This window comes from Tremella mesenterica (genome assembly GCF_000271645.1).
Source record: "Tremella mesenterica DSM 1558 unplaced genomic scaffold TREMEscaffold_16, whole genome shotgun sequence".
Lineage (NCBI taxonomy): Eukaryota > Fungi > Basidiomycota > Tremellomycetes > Tremellales > Tremellaceae > Tremella > Tremella mesenterica.
The window spans coordinates 103,713-125,850 of NW_006711240.1; the positions used below are offsets into that span (position 1 = coordinate 103,713).

Consider the following 22,138-nt stretch of genomic DNA (forward strand, 5'->3'; position numbering starts at 1 on the left):
CAACACCGTAGTTTGTCGAAGTAACCCTCGTTTATATTGAGATGAGACACTATAGCGTGGGAATTTTGATCGTCCCTGCGATGCCTTTTGTTGATGAAACGCGAAGGATGCCGCATGTTGACGACGGAGGGGTAACTCGAGTTATACTAAGTACTGAGCAGTTCATCGTCCTTCTCTCTCTTCCCCATCTGTTTTCAAAACTTTCTATCTCTCGCGCTTAGAAAACGGATTTGTTACCTCGACGTATCATCTTTTATTTCTTTAAGTATTTTTAACGTCATGGTCCCTCCTACTCCCACCTCTAACCCTTTCGCCGCCATGAGGAACTTTGGTGGTATGGTGTCGTCTGCTCGTGAGTCTTTCCCCTGTACTTACCGCACTTCGCCGCACTTGGCTGACGTTCAGTTTCCTTCGGTGATAGGTCTCGCCAAGTTTCCTCTCTTGGCCTCGGCACTCTTTCCCTGGGCGAACCGTCTGGCGCCGCCTCGCCTCCTCGCTCTGCTTCTCCTCCCGCCAGTCCTCCTGCCGGTTCTCCCGCCGGTTCTCCCTCCGCTTCTCCTCCTGCCGCCAGCCCTCGCCGCAGGACGCCCGCCTTTCGTCCTGGTGAGTCTCCGTCCTCCTCCGACCAGGAGTCGCTCAGTGGTTCGGAGTCGGACGATCAGTCAGACTTCGAAGGAAAAGGGGGTGATTATAGTGATGAGGAGGATCAGGATCGTGAGGGTGAAACTGAGTTAGAAGATATCTCAGATGATGATATGGTGGCGGTTAGTGTAGAGGATAACAATGTTGATAGTCCTGAGTGTGAGTTCTTCGCCCACCCTCCTATACCTTCGCCGAACTTGGCCTTGTTTATCTGTTCTTTAGCTCTCCAAGACATTGCTAACTCGCAGCCGCTCCTGCCCCTCCCCCTGCTCAAATTGTGGGCCAGAAACGACGCCGTTCCCTCTCCTCTTCTTCTTCTTCCTCTTCTTCTTCTTCCTCTTCTTCTTCCTCTTCCGGGGTTCTCCCCCCCCCCGACGCCATCGCCGCCGCCGCCGCTGCTGCCGCCGCCCGCTCTGCCGCCGCCGCCGCCGCCGCCGGTCCTGCTGCCGGTCCTGCTGCCGCCCCCCCCGTCGCTGCTCCCCCCCCTTCTCCCAGAGGGGAGCCTTCGCCCAAACGGGTGAAGAGATCACTGCGGGAAGAAGAGTACTTGTGGGAGAAGATGAAGTCCGAGCCTGGTCGTTGGATCGCGGTTGGTGTTGACGAAGCGTGTGATCGTTGCCGGTGAGTCCACTTATTCGTACTACGCCGAAGTTACTCCTGCTAATTAGTAGACGTGAGATTATCACGTATAATCGTCCAAACTGGCCCTGCCTCAAGGCAGTCAGGCCACACAACAAGGCCCTCCGTTGTGCTTCATGCACGTCTGGCCCCTGCTCCTTCTGTCCCGTTTCCTCTGCCCGGGACATCCCGCCCCGTCCCTTCGACGCTTCTCCTCTCCCCCCTCCCCAGACTCCAGCGTCTGTCCCCCGTTCGCGGGTACCGTCTTCGTCTCTCCGGTCGGTTCGCCGTACTTCGCCGGACCTCCGCCCGTCGCCTCCGTCGCCGTCGCCCTTCGCTCCTGTGGCCGGCCCATCACGTCTCCCGGCTGTTCCTCCTTCGTCTTCTCGCCGTCCTTCGGCCTCTGCTCCTTCGGCCTCCCGTCCTTCGGCCTCTCGTCCTTCGGCGCCACGTCCGTCCTCTCCAGTGGTAGCTTCTCCTCCGGCTCACAGCACCCGAAGTCGGCGTCCTTCTGTTCCTCCGGCCACTTCGGCGGCCCCTCCCGTCACCCCTCCCTCTGCTTCCCAGAAGACACCGAAGTCTTCTTTAAAGAAATCAAAAGGGAAATCTAAAGGGAAGGAGGTTGCCTTCAATGATGGTGATGTGGAAAGTGAAGATACTCAGCGTGCTGGTCCCTCTGCTCCCCGGTTGTCCCTCGTCCACCCTCGTATCTCCCTGGACGTCCGTATTCCTGAGGACGAAAAGGAATTCGCCACTTATCGTTCTCTCGTCCTCGGTCTCACTACTCAGCTCGAGGCCGCCCGAAATGATACATCTCTCCTGCTTGACTTCTCTTCTCGTCAAGCTAACGCTTTAAACAATCTCACTGCGGCGTTAGTAGATGCAGTCAACACTGGGGCTCTGGACGACGGAGCAAGGACGAGGTTAGCGGACGTCTCTCGCCGAAGCCTTACTGAGATAGCCGATGTTCGCCGAAGACTGTTCGACACCCCCTTCCTAGTCACTCCTATGGCGTATGAGCCACCACCGTCCCTTGACTGGTTAGGTCGCCGTAGTAGTTCTCGTGTCCCAGCTTCCGCCCAGACTGCTCTCGACCTCCTCAGTCTTCCCTTCGAGTGTCTACGGACCATACGTTCTCTGTGGAGGACTCCAAGCATGCAAGCTGCTCGAGATGTCCAGGACTTCGGTGACTTCTTCGGGGCTATGAATCGGGCATGGAATGCTTCTCTCTCTACTGCGTTCCCGTCTGAGACTCTCGATCTACCTTCGGTCATCGGTAGCCTCCACACCAATCCCGCGGGACCGAGTAGATCGAAGGAGAAAGGAAAAGGAAAAGGTAAGGGTAAGAGTAAGGACAAGTGAGCGGTACGTAGCTGTAATCCTATGTTGTATGCAGTACGTTCTATCTCCTAGCCCTTCGCAGTCGCCCTTCCTTCGGCTTAGTAGGGTGAAGTTCGTGGAACTTCGCCAATATGTCGTCAGCTCCATCGACGTTCTCCACTGGTTCCCATGATACTGAGTCGTCTGTTCCTTCGTAACCTAACCACTCCACCAAGTACTCTAACTTTCCTGACCTCTTATTTACTCTAGAGTCTACAATGTCTTTTACCTCCCACGATTCCCCTACATTATCTACCTCTACTGGGCCAGGTGGTTCAGCTTGCTGACCAGGGAATACTGGAGGATGATAAGGACGGAGCAAGGAGACATGGAATACGTCATGGATACCTGCCATCGTTCCTGGTAGTTCCAATTTACAAGCATGAGAACCCACCTGCCGTACTACTTTGTACGGCCCACTTTGCTTAACATCTAACTTCTTCATTGGTCTCTTCGTCTTAATATTCTCTAACGACAGCATCACTAGGTCTCCTTCCACGAAGTTCGGCGTAGCCCGGTGTTTCCTATTGTATCCTTCGGCGTACCTCTCATTAGCTTTCTCAATTCCTTCGATACAATCCTTGTGTATTTCAGTCAAGTCTTTTACCATCACCGTAGCAGCGGGTACTTCGACTTCACTGGCCTTGATCTCTTCCGCCCACCGAGGATGATATCCATAGTTCGCATAGAATGGTGTCTTATTAATCGCGGAATGGTGGGTGTTATTGTAGGCGAAACTAGCTCGAGCTAGTAGCTTCGACCAATCGTTCTGCTGATAAGAAGTGAAGATTCGAAGGTAGAGCTCTAAGGATTGGTTGGTTCGTTCAGTCTGTCCATCAGTCTGCGGATGATATGCAGTAGAGAGATGTAGTCTTATCCCGAGACTATCGGTCAAGTTCTTCCAAAATTTCGAGGTAAACTTCGATCCCCTGTCAGACACTATGTTCTCTGGTAGCCCATGCTGAGCTACCACATAGTCCATTATCAACTCGGATAGGCCAGCTGCGGTTAACTTCGTCGTAGTCGGGATAAAAATGGCCCATTTGGTCAACCGGTCCACCACTACTAAGATGGAATTGTATCCATGGGAATTCGGGAGCTCTTCAATGAAATCCATCGAAATGCTGGACCATGGCTTCGTAGCCACTTCCAGTGGTTTAAGCTCTCCATGGGGTCTCTGCCTGTTAGTCTTTGCTCTCTGACACACCGCACATCCAGCGATGTAATCTTCAACATCCTTCCTTACTCCAACCCAAACGTAGTCCCGTAGGACTAGCTCGAGAGTCTTCGCTGAGCCTGGGTGTCCCGCTAGGACCGAGTCATGCCGCGTCTTCATTATCTTTAGTCGAGCATCGGCGTAGTTCGGCACATAAGTTCGACCATCGAACGTGAGGAACCCTCTTGAGTTCCATCCCCCACGAAGTATTAAGGGAGACCGCGAGGTACGGCGTAGTTCGGTGACCGACTCTGGTTCCTGCACATCATCATGACATGTCGGATGAGAGCACTTAGCACAGGTTACCCCCAATAATTCTTCTCTAACCTCCTCCACCTCTTCGTCTTCCTGTATTCCAACTATCAAATCTATAGGGTCAATGAGGTCGTTCTCTCGTACTTCCTTTGTTCCTTGTAAAGCCCGAAGCAGGTGTTGTAACCCAGAGCTAGTATCATCAAGTTCGTCGAACTTCGGCAGACCTTGGATAAGGTTGCTCTCTTGCACCATAGTACTTCCTTTCCCTGAGTGGTAGTCTGCTCTTCTCGACAGTCCGTCCGGCAGTGTAGCTTGTTTTCCTGGTCGATACACCATTTTAAACCTGAAGTTAGAGAGCTCTTCGACCCACCTACCCTGCCTGGGGCTAAGTTGTTTAGGTTCCATCCAGTAAGTTAAATTTAAGTGATCTGTGAGAACTGTAGTCTCTACCTGTAGTAGTAAGTGTCTCCTTCTCCTGAAAGCTTCAACGATAGCGAGTAATTCCTTTTCGCCTACCGTGTAGTTTAACTGCGCCGCCTGGAACGCTCCGGACTCGATAGCCACCGGGTGTTCTTGCCCCAACTCATTCACCTGCGAAATTATGAATCCCCAGCCGAAGAACGACGCATCTGTTTGTAGTAGCGTCTTCAACGAAGGGTCAAAGTGAGCCAATACTGGCGCCCTACACATCCTATCCTTCAATTCTTTAAAGGCTCTTTCCTGCTCTACTCCCCAAACAAACGGCACATCTTTCCTGGTGAGGTCATTGATCGGTTTAGCAATCTTGGAGAAGTTGGGGACAAAACGCCGATAATAACTGACAACTCCCATAAATCCCCTACTCTCTCGCAAGTTCTTAGGACGGGGAAAAGATACGACAGCATCGATGTAATCCGGGTTACTGGAAATTCCCCTCTGTGAAACCACGAACCCCAGGAAGACTACCGAATCTCTCTCAAACTCGCACTTACTGGCTTTAACGAACAAATTCGACCTCCGAAGCACTTCAAACACCTTCGCCGTAGTTCCCCTCAGTTCTTCCAACGTTTGACCGTAGATGAGTATATCATCTATGTAGACTACTACTCCCTTTCCCAGCAGCTCTCGAAAACTTTCATTCAAGAAGTGCTGAAACACAGCGGGAGCATTCCGTAGGCCATCTCGGACAACAAGAGACTCGAACATACCGTACTGCGTCCTGAACGCTGTCAGGTGTTCATGACCTTCCTTTACTCGTAGGAGTTGATAAGCCCCAATTAGGTCTAACTTGCTGAAGTACCTCGCTCTTCCCAGCTCTTCGGTTATCTGGCCGATCAGAGGCAGAGGATAGGCGTCGGGTATCGTTGCCTCGTTTAACTTTCGGTAGTCAATGACCATTCGCCATTGACCTTTTGCCTTCTTCGGTACCAAGAACATCGGTGATCCGTAGGGCGAATTACTGGGTCGAATTCTTCCGGCCGACATTTCGCGATCTAGGATGTCTCTCAGCGCACTTCTCTGATCTTCTCCAAGCGAGTAGAGTGGAGCAACCTTCAGGTTCGCCCCCTCCTTAAGATCAAACTCCAAATCATAGCTCCTCGAGGGAGGTAATTCCTCACCTCCCTTCCTTGGGTTAAAGACATCAATGAACGAGTGGTATTGTTCGGGAACCACCTGATACAATTCCTCCTGTTCCTCCGGACTCAGTTCATCCTGATCATCTTTGTCTCGGAGATCTATCGCGTCCGTCGGAGTTGGCAGACCTATGGCCGCTAACTTCGCCGCACTTGGTGGGGTTGGGATGGGAAATTTCACCGAGTTGTCTCTTCCATCAAGGACAACCCCTTCCTTCCTCATCCAATCCCACCCTATCACAACATCTGCGTCGCAGAGCGTTGTTACATCGAGACAAACAGATCGCACTTCGGCGTCCTTCGTCAAACTAAATCCGACTTCGACAAACTCGGTGATGGGTCCAGCGACACTCACCGAGCCGTCGAACATGTGAACGGGTACGCTCACCTGATATCGCCTCTTTTCTACACCTATCTTCGCTGCTGCCCTAGGGCTTATATATGAACAAGTAGCTCCAGTGTCCCTGAGCGTAGTTAGCTTTATTCCATTAATGAAAATGTCCGATTTAGGTTGATCTCTGGAAACGGAAGGGATGAGGAGATGATTATCGACATTGCATGAACAAGGGGTACTGAGTGGTGTATTTTTGTATTCACAATCCTCTGGCTCCATCAGCTGTGTTTCTTTTATGGGTTTGGGAATGGTGGCCGAGAGAATATGGCGGACCCGCCGAGCCTCGCCTACTGCGACAGGTCCTCTTCTTTTCCCTGGTCCTCTTCCAAATCTACTTCTCCTCCAACCGCATTCAAGTTCCTCCTCTGTCCGAGAGGTACTGCGTTCCCTCCCGATCCTCCACCACGTTCTCCGAACTTCTCCCCCCATGGAGGCAACAGTCCAACCTTAACCTTAGCCTCCCTTACAGGGCATTCCTTCAGCCAATGTCCTGCTTCACCACACTCGGTGCACTTCCCCTCCTTCCTCCTTGTCTCCCTCAGATCGGAGCTCGGCCTAGGCCATCTTCGGCGAACTTCGTCGATGTTTGGCGGTGTACTCTTTACCACCGTCGACATCATAGCCGCCTGGACACCGCCCTGCGCCGAAAGTTGCCCCTTTTCCCATTTCTTCTCTTCTTTCTTCTCCGTCCTCTGACTTTCCACCACTGTCGTTGTCCTTATCCCTCCTTCCCTTTTCCTCTCTGCCTCCTTCTCCACTTGTCTCCTCCACAGGCGGTTGTCCAAGGGAATCACAAACTCCAATAGCTCTTTCACAGTCCCAAACGATCTACCGTGTCTTGCAATTTCATCTAGAAGGTGCGATTTTAGTCCTTTCTTGGCTCGGTCAACTAGGTTTCCATCATCAGACCACTTAAGAATCGCAACATGTCGCTGGAAGGCGGAGAAGTAGTCCGAAGCAGACCCGGTTTGCTTGAGGTCGTTAAGTTGTCGGGCCGCAGTTCCTTCTTCGTCTGGATCACCAAAGTTAGTCTTGAGGTACTTAACGAACTGATCGTGTGTCGTGAGGTACTCAGGAAGAGGTCTTTTGGATAGATCGGGCTGCACTGCAAGAAGAGGTGTTTCGCGTAGATGAGAGATCATGAAAAAGACTTTCTTAGTGTCGTCGGGGAAAAGATGAGAGTTCAATTCGAAATGTACGTCGCACTCAGACAGAAAGGCGGTTAACTTGTTCCGATCTCCTCTCCAGAGGTCTGGGTTAGGTAGCTTTATCCCCTTCCGTTGTTCGCCCACTACGCTTGGGGTCGCCGAAGTTTGCCGTCCCATGGCGTACCTCACTCCTTCTGATATCCCTTCTGCAATCCCGCCCACTGTATCCCTTTCTCTTCTCTGTTCCCATTCCTCCCTACGCCTTCTCTCCTCCATCATGTCTTTGTTCATATTCGCCACCATCTGCATCAAGGCCAACACCACCCCTTGTGTTCCTTCTTCTCCCAAGTTCGCCGTACTTCCAGTGTTTTCTCTTGGGCGTGGGGTTTGGTCTGACCCAAGTGGGGATCCCACAGGTGGGAGAGCATTAGACGGAGGAGAAGGAGGGTTAGAAGGCACCGGTGGAACGAACTCATCTCCTTGAATTGATCCCCCCACACTATCCTCCACTCCAAGGTCCTGCCCCATTGCTCTGCTAAGCTCCTCCAATGCTCTCCTCTCGTTCTCCTCCATCCTGTCTCCATCCCTACTCATCCCTCGTGTAATTCTTCTTTCTGGTTCCATATTATCTTTGTACTTCTCCGAGGTTCGCACGGGTCGTCGGTAAGAGCGATCCTTGATACTGTAACGGCCGTCGAGCAACTTCTTCCTTATAGACCGACGGTCGACGAACCTCGGCTAACTTCACACTTCTGAGTCGATGTCTCACCCAACCAGGAGGGCGCAGACGTCGAAAGGAGTGTAACTACGGCGTACTTCGGCGTAGTTACTCTAACTAAGGCTTTGTTCTATTGATGGCGATGTATCTCGATGTATAGCTATCTCTATTTGTCTTTTACTACTGACAACAATCAAGGATCGCTGAAGAACTTCAGCGATCTTCTCAGCTAATATTATCTACTCCTCCTAGACGTTCATCCAACCCTCTCGCGCTTTGACGTACTTCAACGCACTTCGTCCAACTTCCCCGAGCCCTCGGCCATCCTCTTCCTCCTTCGACTAACTCCGCCTAACATCGCCGCACTTCTGCTCCCATTGTCCCTACTTAGCCTAACTCCGCCTAACATCGCCGCACTTCTGCTCCCATTGTCCCTACTTAGCCTAACATCGCCGCACTTCTGCTCCCATTGTCCCTACTCAGCCTAACTCCGTCTAACTTCGCCGTACTTCTGCTCCCATTGTCCCTACTTAGCCTAACTCCGTCTAACTTCGCCGTACTTGGTGTCAGAAGTCCTGAGTTACGTGTAGAGTAAAGAGGTTAAGGCGTGATGGGGTTTTGATGGCCAAAGGAGGGTCATTGTTGGTGGAGTAATCGAGGTGTCACGACGTAGTTCGTGACACTTGGGTTTTTGGCTCATCAATCCTGATACTGAGGTTCCTGGAAATGTAGAAACCACCAGGACCGTTGTAACCCTTGGTGGTGGATGATGAGGACATTGAGCAACACGGCTTGTTAGGTTCCTTCTAACAATGAAACCTGAACTCGACTGGTCTACGGGTAGAGTGGTAACAAATCCGTCAGGTTGAGAGATATGTTGAGTGGCAAAATAATGGAGATCCAGCCGTTTCTATACGAAAGTAGTGGTAGGACGGCATCCCGCTCTACTGCGGGAGATCCGAGGAATTCCGTCTCGTTCACATTAGAACCCCGTCCGCACCATAGACAATGGAGCGTCTCGTTTGATAGTCCACTTGACCGGTTGACCATGCTCTTGAAATCCTCTCCATTCACCTTTGGATCATGCCTTCAAGCTACTTGTAGAAAAAAGGTGAAAGCTGTGAATGAAAAGAGGAGGAGGTGGGAAATGACTTGATCTGGTAGTGAGAAGAGAATTTATCCTGACAGAGACCGTACAACTGTCTATGAGTCCCCTGAGATGATAGGTCTCCTCCACTGGGGGGAAGGCAACAAACACATCAGGCCCTATCAATTAAACACATAGTACTTTGCGCAGGAATCCGGTCATGTCCAAAATGAGGTGCGATGAAATTCGAACAACCCCGTAATAGAAAACGAGAGGGAGTTTGAGGAAGGAATGGCTCGTAAGCCATCTTGGAATGGAGGTATAACAGTACAACACTAGAGTACCAGCTGTTATTCAACCACAGTATAACGCTTTTTATGACAATTAGGGAGCTTGGATGTTTACAAGTGACCCCTCAATCTCAAAGTTGAGCTATCTTATGTGCCGGAATCGAAGGAGTCATGTGTTCCGTGCGTCACCTATGCTACATGCATACATAGGAGCCATCAAGACTGTAGTTTGCCAGTCATGTATATGCATTCCGTCTAGTAAAGGGTGATTGACAGGGTGAAGTGGTCCATGGGTCAGCTCCATGTCCATTGTATGTATGAAGCAAGTCAGTAGTCTCTGCACCCAAAAGGATCTCAGACACTCATGTCATTCATCTGTCATTCCTCTAAGCTTCTTCCATTCCTCTTGTAAATCATTTCTGCCAGCAGATAATTGGCTTCAACCATCATCTGGACAAAGACTGAGTTATGCTCCAGTGTCCTTGACCTGGGAACACAGCTTGTTGCTGTCACATGTCCCACACGGTTTTCCTAGACCTCATCTTGTATGGGGGTGAACCTGGACATGATTGTGTTGACAACATCACGTCCAATGTGGTACATGACTGCCTTTGCTGCTGGCTCAAAAACTCGAATGGTGTTTACCCGGTTGGTCAGAATATCTTCATTTCCTTCCAATGCAAAGGTACATGTAACAACAGCTTGATAAGCGGCATTACCATTTGTCCATGATTGTATGCTGGGTATCAGGTCCTGTAGGGATTGGTTCAGCCTGGACATTTCTTCATCCGGATCACCGGATATTAGCATACCAGATCCTCCCTGGGTTGTGAGATGCTGCTGTCCAAGGTTCTTATAATTACTTGGAGGCTGATTTCCTTGAGTCACATGAACTGTCACCTACAAAGTCAGTGATTGATGTTTGCAACTACACACATATAGCCCTGCCTGTGAGACACTTATGAATCTCCTTCTACAGTACAAGCAAATATAGTACAAAGGCTGCTGTGTAAGAAGAGAGTGTCATGAAACAGTACACTGTATGGGAATAGAGGGATCCGGTGAGAAGAAAAATTTGACAGGAACTGACTTGTTGTGGTATGGTCAACTCACCTGACCAGAACATTGCAAATGACCCCAATCAGACCGCTCATTAGAATCAGGAAGTTTCCAAAACGTGCCCTGTACTCGACAGTAGGCGGTGAATATACCTGATGTTACCGTTCTCACAATGAACTTCGTAATGACACCTGTGGTTATATCTTCAACTGTTCCAGGCTATTCGGTGGTTGTCAGCACCAGGAGTGATGTAAGGGTTCACTCACCTGCATGTGCGATATCCCCATTTGGATGGCATCATCAGCAGTGTCAATGGCATTGGAATTAGTTGTCATTATTGATTATTTGTTCCTTCTTGCTTGTACGTGATTGATAAAGTCTTATATGTTTGAGTTTGCGTCAAGAGAAGATGAGTTATCTCTAAGTTTGGTAAATGTGAAATGTGCTTGAATGTGATCCTTCAACAACCAATCTTTTATACATAATATCCAAGGTGGATCAAGCATGGAGCACTCCACTTGGAGAAGAGGGAGCCACGTCGGAGCGTGAGATTTCGTCATCGTATTAGCTCATCGATGATCTACACGTTGGTGGAGCCCGTTAAGGGGGTTGATGAAGAATGGAGAGGATAAATGAGAGGGCTTTTTCTCACAGGGTACATTAAAACAGTGCTTGAGAGGAGTTCTCACTCCACCAAAGTCACTTTCTGCACAGTGTTTCAGTGTTGATAAGAATCAACAATGGATGATGTAAGAGCTGAGAGATGACTTGATAAGGAGAAAGGGGAGGACATGAATCATGGAGTTTCCTACTTACTTGATAATCACTCATGAAATTGTCGGTTGCTGTTTGGGAATTTGAACAGTGATGTTTCTTACTCATCAAACATTTCAGTTGTTCTTGGGAACCAACACCAATAAACTATTCGGATTGAATGGAAGTGGGAGGACGAGGCCAAGCACCATTATTGATACTGAAATGAGATTCCACATTCATTGAGAAGCAAGAATCAAAGCATCTTCCCTTGGTCCGGGTTGTGCAGTATGTATGCGATGATGTTGCCAAGAACTTCTAGCAAGATGTTCAACTTCTAGCGAGAGCTTCAACTTCTAGCAAGATCTTCAACGTTGAGCCATTACGTTTTCAACAGGCTGATGTCATTTCATAATGAGTGTGATGATCAAAGATAAGTGCAACCTGTGCATCATACAATATTTCTACAATCTATCTGATGATCATGACATTATAGATAAATACGAATATTTGATGTGTGTATATACGAAGAAGATAAGAATACAAATGGTACAACGTCACCCATTCTCCAGATTTCATTCCCCTTGACCTAATCGAAGTCGACTTAAAACTCTTTTCAAAATATCTCCTGAAGAACTTGATTCCCTCTTCATCTCCTGTCTTCCTCTTGAACCCTCATCATCATCCTTCTTCTTCTCCCCTTCCTCTCCTTCCCAAACTTTCCCCTCACCATCCTTCTCTCCTTTTATCCCATCTTTCAAATTCGATCCAGACCCTGAACTCCTCCCTCTTTCCCTATCCTCATCTTCACAACCATCAATAACCACCCTCGGAGATTGCCTTTCTTCTTTATCATCATCGACTATCCCGGTTTCCGCAACTGTACCAGGTACACCATCCGGTCGTTTAGGAACAGGTACTATTAAACGTGGTATCGTATTCCCAACTTCATCACTCAAAGCAGTATGATATCCATCTTCCCCATCATCCACATCTTCACCTTCAGAAACCACCCCATTAGGGTTTTCCGTCATGTAAATAGGAGAATGTTTGATCGGTAATAAACGTGGTGAACCTCCTTCTGATCTTTCATCTTCCGTGACTGATAAAGGTGTAAGTATTTGAGGAACTACAGATTTCGAAGAAGATGCTGATAATGATCTACCGGAGTTTGAAGTTGCTGAAGCTATCGATGTTGGAGCAAGGGATGAAGTAGGTGAAGAACGTGCTGATCGAAGTCGATTAGCAGCGTTGACTGCTAAGAAAGCTTTTGTCCATTTTCTTCTAGCGTTAAAGTTTTCTTTCAAAGCGCTTGATAAGTCATGATCCGTCGCTTGACCAGATGTGAGCCACTGAGAGTAAGCAAAAAGTCGAGCTTTGGCAAATGTGCGACAATGGAGTTTTTAGACATTACATGAATCATGTTTAGAATACTTGATGGTTTATCCGACGTAGAAACGACAAGTAGTGTTACTATGGGTCGGGCAGGAGAAGATCAATGATAATGGGTACGCCAAAGTTGAAGGTGAGGATTTGTTCAGAAACTGGAAATGACTTTATCATAGTTCCGCAAACTGAGAATATGTCCGAAATGTGATGGATAACCAGGATCAAGTGAAGGATAACCAGGATCAAGTAATGGATAACCAGGATAAAGTGATGGATGACCAGGATAAAGTGATGGGGGAATCAGATAAGGAAAGAAAAACGAAACTAGGTATCTGAGGAAAGGAAAAACGAAAAACCCACAGGATGTCGTAATGCTTCAGCCGCACTCAAACGTTTCTTAGGATCGACCTGTAACATGGCTTTGATAAAGTCTTTAGCTTCTTGTGAAACATTTTTCCAATATCGATCGTGGAAGACAATCTTTCCTCTGGTAGTTTCCTTTGCTAGTTCTTGTTTGTCTTCCGAGCGGAAAGGTGGATAGCCACATAAGAGTGTATATGCAATAACCCTGTTGGTAAGTCAGCTTGTCCTTCATACTATTTCTTTAGATGAAGTGTTGTCAATGATGACGGGCCAAATGTGGCCTAGATGACGTGGAACACGATGTGGAGAGAACGTCAATGAAGAAGATGTGGGGTGAATGAGGAAGAAAGTGTGAAGTAGAACGATGATGTTGAAGATGTGGAGCAGATGACGACGATGAAGATGCGAAGAGAATGATGATAAATAAGTTACGGAGCGACTCACCCTATACTCCAACAATCAACCTTAACACCATGTCCCGTACCTAACAATATCTCCGGTGCGGCATACCCTAAACTACCTGCCATAGCAGTCAACTCTTCATCAGGCTCTAGATGTTTTGCAATGCCAAAATCAGCAATGACGATTGGTGAATCGGAAGCTTTAGTTTTATACAAGATATTCTCAGGTTTAAGATCGCGATGGACGATATTGTGAGCGTGGAGGTAAGCGGTTGCTTCGAGGACTTGTCTATGTGGTCAGTAATGTATTTCTTACTCATCCCTCATCCAGTCTCTTTTTTCTCCAGGCCTTGTCAATCAATCGAGCTATCTCATAATCACTTTTTGACCACGTCCGAATATCGCAAAATGGATGTGACCTGTTCCCAAAAATGGGTACGATAGACGATGTGGATGAAAAGTATACTGGGGGTTCTGGGTGAAAGATGAGTCAACGAGAGAGGTGTTTGGTGTGAGATGAAGATCAAAGAGAAGAGGGAAGAGGAAAAAGAGGACGAACCGAATACAATCCACAGCATCTTTCTCTGTGAACCTCCCTCTATGAGTGATCCGGTCGAACAATTCTCCTCCTACGGCAAGTTCGAATGTGAGGTAATATCTGGAATCAGCTAATTCACCTTTTTAAAGTTGTGAAACCTGTTTGACCCTACTTCAGACAATTGAGGGAAACGGAAAATAGGTATACGTAGCACCAAACGGGTGGTAGAAGTTAAAATGGGGAACACTGCCTGAGATACAGAACATAATTGACTCACTTATCTCGAGATTCGAAATGATCCCAGACATGTACGATATTAGGATGATCTAATCCTTTCAAAACGTTGATTTCATCCATGACTGAATTGATATCATCTTTGACGAGTTTTTTATGGATGATTCTGAAGATCAGCGACCTCTTATCCCCCTCTCCTCCTTCTTTTCCCCCTTTTCCCAGTCTGATCGGAACAAGCACTACCGTTGACTATTATGGAGATATTTAGAATCATGCCACTGTCTTATAGCCGTGGAAGACCAGATAAATGTGGAGTGAGATTACAGGAGTGCTGGAACTTTCATTTATCCAAAATTATGGATACATACCCTTCACACTCGAATGTGATGTCATAGTATGAAGCGAGATTCATTAATCGTTAACGGAGAGAACAGCGCAGGGACAAAAAGAAGCTTTGAGGGAAAAGATGAAGAAAATATCAAAATTACTCACTTTAAAGCAACCTCTTGTTTCTCTCCAACTCTAGGTGTCCAAGTAGCTCTAACAACTTTACCAAAACCACCTCTACCGAGTAATTCTTCCAATACGTATTCTTTCTTCTTTTTAAATGATGGGGGTTGTGATAAGAGATGATCTCGGATTTCAGAAGTTACTCCCATTGTTGATGGTTTTCAATTTTCTCCGTAAGTAAACTTGGTAGAAGGTCGTCGGATCTTGTTTTAGTCTGGATACTCGACTGGGTGAAGATTAGGTGTGTTGAAAGTCGAGTGTTGAGTAAGAGCAATGGATGTTAACTGTTCTCATTAACTGAAGTGATGTTGACCTAAGTCCTTTTTGAAGTTAAAGAAAGTTTCCAAAACGAGTATTAGACTAGTAGTATGTTCCTTTCTATCGGGTATCACTTTAATGCTACCGATCTCGATCCTTCGCCAATAGATTCCAGATACTTATATGATCTCCTCTTCAAGTATCGCGGATGAGGATGAGAAGCTAATGTCGGATTGATTGCTTGCCAAAGGTTGAATGTGTGTATAAGATGTTGAAGAATAGTCGAAAGATGACCGAGGGTCGGGCAATGGGGTTATAGCGGTGTTGAGCTATGTAAAGATGACTAACAAGACACGAGCAGTGCACAGCGATTCGATTTTACTAGATGATAGATGAGATAACTGTAGATGAAGACAAGAGTAGTACTTAGATGATTGATGATGTGGTTTGAAACAAAGATGCAAAGTTGAAAGAGAAAAGTGAAACGTTTAGGAAAGAGGAAAGAGAACATGTCGTCATGTTCATGTTAATGACGCGTTGTCACTCACTTTCCATCTGGGGACCATCATGTTCCTCGTCATTATCATTCAGATCATTGGCTGATGAGGAAGGAGTAGGAGTAGGAGCAGTATGAGAGCATGGACAACGTGTGCACGATACGGAATAAGATGGGATGCATGTCATTTCATCTGTATGGTGAGGAACGTTGAGAGAGGTTCTTTCATCGTGTGAACCATGAACCACCTAAGGAAGATGAACCAAGGGACTGTGACATAAAAGATGGGAGATTTCACACTTCCCTAACCCCTTCTCTCATTTTGAATTCACTAAAAACAGCTTTCACTCCTCCTCCCTTGGGTGAACATCCCATTACACCCACTATAACTTCCTCTTCCCCCTTTCCCCCTCCCCCTCCCTCGCCCACTCCCTCTTCTTTACCACTAGTTTGGTACTCCCCACTTTCACCCCGGCTCACTACTTTCGACCGTGACGAAGTGAAAGATCTAACCTCGCGGATCATGTCCTCTCCACGGAACACACGGAGGATAGGAGGAGAATATGAGATGGTATATGTATTACTTCCCGACCGCGGTTGTATGGACCTGTTGTCAATACATTGTTCGTCGTGGGAAAGAACAAAACCCTGATGATTTATGATACTCAATCGACCAATGTTCATACGAGCTTCACTCTCGCAAGGGCGTGTTTCGATGAAGAAGAGATAGAAGATAGAGGATGCATAAGGGAAGTGACGAAGGATGATTTTAACTCACCAATCAGAAAAAGGATTAGTAATTACCACTCCGTCCCATAAAACCTCATTATCATATTCCTGACCGGCTTTGACCCATTGATGGTTGTTCAAGTAGAAAAAGAGACAAGCTTGATCGCTTGTTCTTCAGCCTTATCCATTTGTAGATGAAAGAACATACAACTGATGTCAGCTCTCAACGACGCCACTTTATCCTGATCATCATCCCCTCAACTCCCTCCCCGCTGTCCAATAGTGTAGCTTAGTCTATGAAGATGACATCGCAAAACTCCGTCTCGCGACCTCCTCCAGAGAAATGCCATGAATATGAGTGGAGAACGGTGATTGTGATGTGAAAGACAAAGGCTGATTGATGAATAACTGGGTGGAGAAAGAGGTGTGTGCTGTCAAAGAGTATTAAGAAGAATCGCTAAATCACATGATTGGAGAAGATAAGAGGTAGTCATGTGAAGAGAACGAGCGATCAAGCGTTACGGTGCGAAAAAATGGATAGTCCTACTGAGCAAAAGAGTTACAGCTGTGGGTAGGCAAAAGAATTCTTTGGAGAGAAAAAGATTTTTCAAACTCACTTGAACCTCATAATCTATCTTCAAATCCACTGAACCTCAAACCCTTCCCCTGTCGCTCTTTTGTAGCCCCAAACTAATCCAGAAGCACTATCAACCTCCGGAGTTCTCCACCAATCACTTTCAGGTAAAGTGGTGATTATGACTTGTTTACCATCTTCACTCACTTGTATCTTACCTCCCAATGACTTTCTGTCCACTGTTGAACCCCATTCAGACGAATCATCAGAGACTCGGTCGACCGCTTGGACGATACCTTCCTTATGTGGTTGAGAGATCCTACTTGTGTCCGAGACAGATCGTAGGTCAGACGAAAGATGCTTCGAGCTACTTGATCAGGGAGGGATATGAGGAGGGGGGGGGAGGGGGGAAGACGTACGGATTAGAGAAATGTATACTCCAACGAGGGTCTGAGAATGGGATTGATTCCCATAGTCCCACCATCTTGTATCCACTGTGTTCTATCACACTGACCAGTCCGCCTTTTCAGGGATAAGCTTACTGTTACTTTCGATGCTGAGGATCTGTCGAAGATGGCAGTTAGTGACCTGTAAATATATCTATTATAATAACAGATGATGTCGAGACAACTTGGGGGGATAAACCACGTGGCGAGCGGCGAGGGCCGCAGGCGCGAGAAAAGCGAGAGGATAAAGCGAGAGGATAAAGCGAGAGGATAAAGCGAGAGGATAAAGCGAGAGGATAAAGCGAGAGGATAAAGCGAGAGGATAAAGCGAGAGGATAAAGCGAGAGGATAAAGCGAGAGGATAAAGCGAGAGGATAAAGCGAGAGGATAAAGCGAGAGGATAAAGCGAGAGGATAAAGCGAGAGGATAAAGCGAGAGGATAAAGCGAGAGGATAAAGCGAGAGGATAAAGCGAGAGGATAAAGCGAGAGGATAAAGCGAGAGGATAAAGCGAGAGGATACAGCGAGAGGATAAAGCGTGATGATTGATGAGAAAGAGAGAAAGAGTGAAAGAGAGAAGGAGAGAAGAGTAGGAGAAGGAGAAGAAGAAGGAGAGCAGGCTGTCACAACTCCACTAGACTTGCTACCAAGCTAGAGAGAGACAAGGGAGAGGTCACGGGTCCGCGGTCCACTAATTCACGGACAGACAGAGAAGGGAAGTAAAGCATACAACAACTTCACTACCTTCAAGCGAGAGAGAGAGAGAGAAGGGAGAGGCTACGGGTTCACGGGTTCACAGGTTCACAACTTTGCGGATCCAGCTTGAGAGGCAGGAGACGGGCCTGTCAATTTGACAGGTTGGCACGCTAGTCTATTATAATAACAGATGATGAGAGGCTAACTTGGGGGGATAAACCACGTGGCTAGCGGCGACGCCCGCAGAGCGGAAGCGAGAGGATAAGGGGGGGGGGGAAGAGCGACGGAGTAAGAGAGAGATACAATAGAGGTTCACAGGTTCATGGGTCAAAAGTGTGTGTGTGTGTGTGTGAGAGGATTGAATTCCACAGGTTCTGGAGTTGGCTCGAGAGGCGAGAGACGGGCCTGTCAATTTGACAGGTTGGCACACTAGTCTATTATAATAACAGATGATGAGAGGCTAACTTGGGGGGATAAACCACGTGGCGAGCGGCGAGGGCCGCAGGCGCGAGAGGATAAAGCGAGAGGATAAAGCGAGAGGATAAAGCGAGAGGATAAAGCGAGAGGATAAAGCGAGAGGATGAACCATGATGATGAACCGTGATGATAAACCGTGATGATGAAGAGAGAAGGAGAGAAGAGGAGGAGAAGGAGAAGGAGAAGGAGAAGGAGAGCAGGCTGTCACAACTCCACTAGACTTGCTACCTACAAGCTAGAGAGAGAGAAGGGGGAGGTCACGGGTCCACGGTCCACTAATTCACGGACAGAGAAGGGAAGTAAAGCATACAACCACTTCACTACCTTCAAGCGAGAAAGAGAGAGAGGGAGACACTACGGGTTCACGGGTTCACAACTTTGCGGATCCAGCTTGAGAGGCGGGAGACGGGCCTGTCAATTTGACAGGTTGGCAACACTAGTAGCGAAAAGTACGTATAGCGGGGGGAGGTGTGGGGGGAAAGTGGGGAATTGTCTCCACTCCGCATCATTCCCCCGCATCTTCTCTCCTCTTTCACCCCGCACTGATTCCCCGCACTTTCGCCCATTCCACACCTTCCCACCAGTCCCATTCTCCCCAACAACCTTCATCCTCCTCACCCTCATATCCACATTCCCCATCAGCCCCACATCATCCCCACCGCCAGTAATCCCCCCCTCTACCAAAAACATCTCGTTGATCTAACAGTCCAACCCCAGCACCATGTCCCTCCCTCCTCTAGCTCCACCTCTTCAAGAATCAGAATCATCAACCGAACTCAACCTCATGATAACCTCTCAACCATATGATCCCTTTGATACGTATCTACTTCGTTTACGACATAGAGGGATTGACCTGGTAGATCGGTTCAATAAGATTTTAAATACGAACGATAGGATGAAAATGTGTCAAGATATCTGGGTCATGGGTAATGATGTTAGAGTCATGCCTGGTTTCATCTTTGAATATGTGAGTAACCTTTCTTCTTCCTACATTGGTCAACTTCCCGGTATAAAACAAATATTCTGTCTAGGAAGGGATTGAAGATGATACGTTATCTCTAACAAAAGAAGAAGATGATGTAGTATGATTGATAACCAACAGGGATTCAATATCAATTTTGGAGAAAGTATTTACGTAGGACCTAGATGTACTTTTATCGATGTAGGTAAAAGTAAATTATTTCTTCGTCTTCTTCTCTTTTCCAACTATCCAATACTTTTCTTATTTACTAAAACCTCATCCCTTTTCCTTTTTTTCATCTATCCATCTATTCATCTTTTCCACAAATTGATTCAAATCTTTCATTTCATTTTTATCTAACTCAAGTCACCTCATAATAAATCTCATTCGACTATCTTCAACAAAGTCTAAAGATGATCTTTTGACATTTCACTCACACATGACACCTCTTCCTGTAAAATTCGATAAAATACAAAAAATCACAGACGAGAATTGATGTAATAGTCACAATTGGTTCTCGTACTCAAATAGGTGCAAACGTACAATTATACACACCTACACATCCACTCTCACCAGAAGAACGTACACCTGATTATTATTTCCCTCAAAACGATAAAGAAAACAAAGAATCATTCCGACCAGAAGGTTCAAAACCTATTGTCATAGGACCTGATTGTTGGATAGGAGGTGGAGCTATTATATTACCTGGAGTTACTATAGGTGCTGGTTGTACAGTTGGAGCAGGTGCGGTGGTTACTAAAGATGTTGAACCTAGATGTGTTGTTGTAGGTTCACCCGCGAAAGTGATCAAGAGGATTAAAGATGATGGAAGTGTTGTGATTGTTGGTAAAGCTGGCACGTAGATCAGATTGGGTTCATACAAACATTGAAATTGAAGATGAAGTTGAATATGGTTATAGAGAAGAGCCATTTGATTCCCAAGAGGTTAGATGGATGTATGGGACAAGGGATAAGTATTGAAATATTTGATGGGATTATGAAATATGAAAACTGGTGGAGAGATACTGAGAGAGAGAGAAATGCCAAAGGGCATCATGACTGCAGGATGACAAGATAATGCTTAAGATGAAATGAGAAAGGAAGGAATGCATCGTGACATTGGACCAAAAAAGGTGTGATGAGGAGGATTGTGTATCCTGATTATCAGTGTAAACCCTCTCATGTCGTTTCACACCATTATTCACTGATCTTGTTCTGAAAGACTCCGTTACACCTTGGAGAAGAAATATCAACACGACGTAAAGAAAAGATGAACGCCTAGTCGTGATGATGTATCATGATCAAGTAACGGGATCTGACAAAGTACACAATTGGTATAAGACATGTCGACCTCTTTGGAGAGAGATGAAAGGTTGGCGACACATACCAGAACGAAACGGTGTATGGAGGAAAATTGTAAAAAAAAACAAAACTCACAAATATCGTCAATCTCAATCTTATCATCATCTGCGAATTCGACTTCGTCGTCGTCATCACCACCTTTATCGACTGTTTGTTAGTCAAATCCCAAGTTCGTCATTGCGTCCCACCGTCGTCCCACGTTAATCAAGAATCATAATGAATACGGACACCTTGGAGTATGATCCGTGTATGCGAGTCTCAGGCCGTCCATCATGTCCAACAAAGACTTTGGAGGTGGGACTGAACATGAGAGGGACAGATGAAAATTTTTCATGGTGGAGATGGGGAAAGTGATAGAAGAATGATGGAAAGATGTTTGAGATGAAGAGTTGAAAAAACAACTCGGAATCGCGTTGACATTTTACAAACGTGAAGAGTGTCAAGATTCCAAAGCACAGCCTAGACTCACCATCACCAACATTCTCAAACACTTTGGTATCTTGTTTCAACTCTCCGTAATTCTTCAAATTCCTAGCTTCATCAGGAGTATATCGATGGATCACATCCGCTCTACCATCTTGGAATTCTCGAAGGGAAAGGAGGATGATATCGCCTGCTACTATCCAAATCTGAGTGTGAGCGGTGTGTACTATTCTTTCCAATCCCAACAGTTGAGAATTGCTGGTAAATGAAGAAGAGATACACCTATCATGATCACTCTACTAACGTGTGTTTACCGTTGTGAGGATGAAGGAAGATTATCCAGCGAGGTCGAGGGAGAAATGACAGACAGATTGAGGAAAGAGAAAATGACTCGTCCCGGGATATGTGAAGTGATGAGTGTTCCAGACTAAGGATGCGATGGGTAAAAGAAGAGAAAAATGGGAACGATGTTCAAGATGAGAAGATAGGTGTTGAATGAAATAAAGTAGAATCACTCACCTTCTTTCTCATCTGTCCTCTAATCTGAGCTAAACGAGTTTCACCATCTTGACATTTAGCTTCCAACCTTCCATTCCCTAACATCTTGACGACTTGAGCGTATTCTATTGATCAGTTTTACTCTGTTAAATGCTCTCAAGCCTTAAGCCCCAAAACGAACATCGGTACAATATGATCAACCACGATGGGTTGTATTGCCACTCGACATTCCACCCCCCCCCCCCCCTTCAACGTGCAATGATACAAGAATAAGTGTGAAGTGAAGGAGAGATTGATTGAGGTATAAACCCACCTTGCCCATCTTCCTTGAAAATCAATTCTCTTTTAGCTTCATCATCATCGTTTTTCCCCCTCCGACGATTTTTCCCTCCTTTACCTTTAGCCTCTCAAGTCAGCTCCTTGTCTTTTTCTCTTCGTCTTTGTCACTCACCTTGGGCATATTGGGAAGTCTCGACCGTTTATCTGTCTTTGAGGATAATAGATAGAGTGATAAAGTAAAGGGAGAGAAGTGACGATTGGTGAGAAAGATGCGAGTATATATAGAATACTCGTAGTGATGCAAGGAAAAAGGAAAGAAGCAATTGTCACGG

At 46.7% G+C, this 22,138-nt stretch overlaps 7 protein-coding genes across 7 annotated transcripts; 2 read left to right on the forward strand and 5 right to left on the reverse strand.

Moving 5' to 3' along the window:
* Nucleotides 1-279: 279 nt before the first annotated feature.
* On the forward strand, nucleotides 280-2,773 carry TREMEDRAFT_65739 (uncharacterized protein; the record flags this gene model as incomplete). The annotated part of the gene is made up of 6 exons (XM_007007846.1): nucleotides 280-352; nucleotides 406-603; nucleotides 667-801; nucleotides 891-1,263; nucleotides 1,314-2,618; nucleotides 2,674-2,773. The coding sequence occupies 6 exons, from the start codon at nucleotides 280-282 to the stop codon at nucleotides 2,771-2,773; spliced, it is 2,184 nt and encodes a 727-aa protein (XP_007007908.1).
* A 3,632-nt stretch (nucleotides 2,774-6,405) lies between these two features.
* Nucleotides 6,406-7,890, reverse strand: TREMEDRAFT_65741 (uncharacterized protein; the record flags this gene model as incomplete). Its single annotated transcript, XM_007007847.1, has 2 exons — nucleotides 6,406-6,810; nucleotides 7,489-7,890. The coding sequence occupies 2 exons, from the start codon at nucleotides 7,888-7,890 to the stop codon at nucleotides 6,406-6,408; spliced, it is 807 nt and encodes a 268-aa protein (XP_007007909.1).
* Nucleotides 7,891-9,892: 2,002 nt separating this feature from the next.
* On the reverse strand, nucleotides 9,893-10,755 carry TREMEDRAFT_65742 (uncharacterized protein; the record flags this gene model as incomplete). The annotated part of the gene is made up of 3 exons (XM_007007848.1): nucleotides 9,893-10,261; nucleotides 10,475-10,639; nucleotides 10,687-10,755. The coding sequence occupies 3 exons, from the start codon at nucleotides 10,753-10,755 to the stop codon at nucleotides 9,893-9,895; spliced, it is 603 nt and encodes a 200-aa protein (XP_007007910.1).
* A 1,506-nt stretch (nucleotides 10,756-12,261) lies between these two features.
* TREMEDRAFT_35340 (uncharacterized protein) lies at nucleotides 12,262-14,757 on the reverse strand (the record flags this gene model as incomplete). The annotated part of the gene is made up of 6 exons (XM_007007814.1): nucleotides 12,262-12,525; nucleotides 12,923-13,130; nucleotides 13,370-13,615; nucleotides 13,886-13,984; nucleotides 14,142-14,264; nucleotides 14,591-14,757. Coding segments are annotated over 6 exons (1,107 nt in total), but the record flags the coding sequence as incomplete, so codon positions are not given.
* Nucleotides 14,758-15,656: 899 nt separating this feature from the next.
* On the reverse strand, nucleotides 15,657-17,149 carry TREMEDRAFT_65744 (uncharacterized protein; the record flags this gene model as incomplete). Its single annotated transcript, XM_007007849.1, has 5 exons — nucleotides 15,657-15,969; nucleotides 16,141-16,257; nucleotides 16,709-16,722; nucleotides 16,744-16,984; nucleotides 17,085-17,149. The coding sequence occupies 5 exons, from the start codon at nucleotides 17,147-17,149 to the stop codon at nucleotides 15,657-15,659; spliced, it is 750 nt and encodes a 249-aa protein (XP_007007911.1).
* A 1,855-nt stretch (nucleotides 17,150-19,004) lies between these two features.
* TREMEDRAFT_70264 (uncharacterized protein) lies at nucleotides 19,005-20,999 on the forward strand (the record flags this gene model as incomplete). Its single annotated transcript, XM_007007915.1, has 4 exons — nucleotides 19,005-19,250; nucleotides 19,386-19,455; nucleotides 19,749-20,080; nucleotides 20,988-20,999. The coding sequence occupies 4 exons, from the start codon at nucleotides 19,005-19,007 to the stop codon at nucleotides 20,997-20,999; spliced, it is 660 nt and encodes a 219-aa protein (XP_007007977.1).
* An 86-nt stretch (nucleotides 21,000-21,085) lies between these two features.
* On the reverse strand, nucleotides 21,086-21,928 carry TREMEDRAFT_19679 (uncharacterized protein; the record flags this gene model as incomplete). Its single annotated transcript, XM_007007809.1, has 3 exons — nucleotides 21,086-21,235; nucleotides 21,549-21,652; nucleotides 21,841-21,928. Coding segments are annotated over 3 exons (342 nt in total), but the record flags the coding sequence as incomplete, so codon positions are not given.
* Between the last annotated feature and the right edge of the window lie 210 nt (nucleotides 21,929-22,138).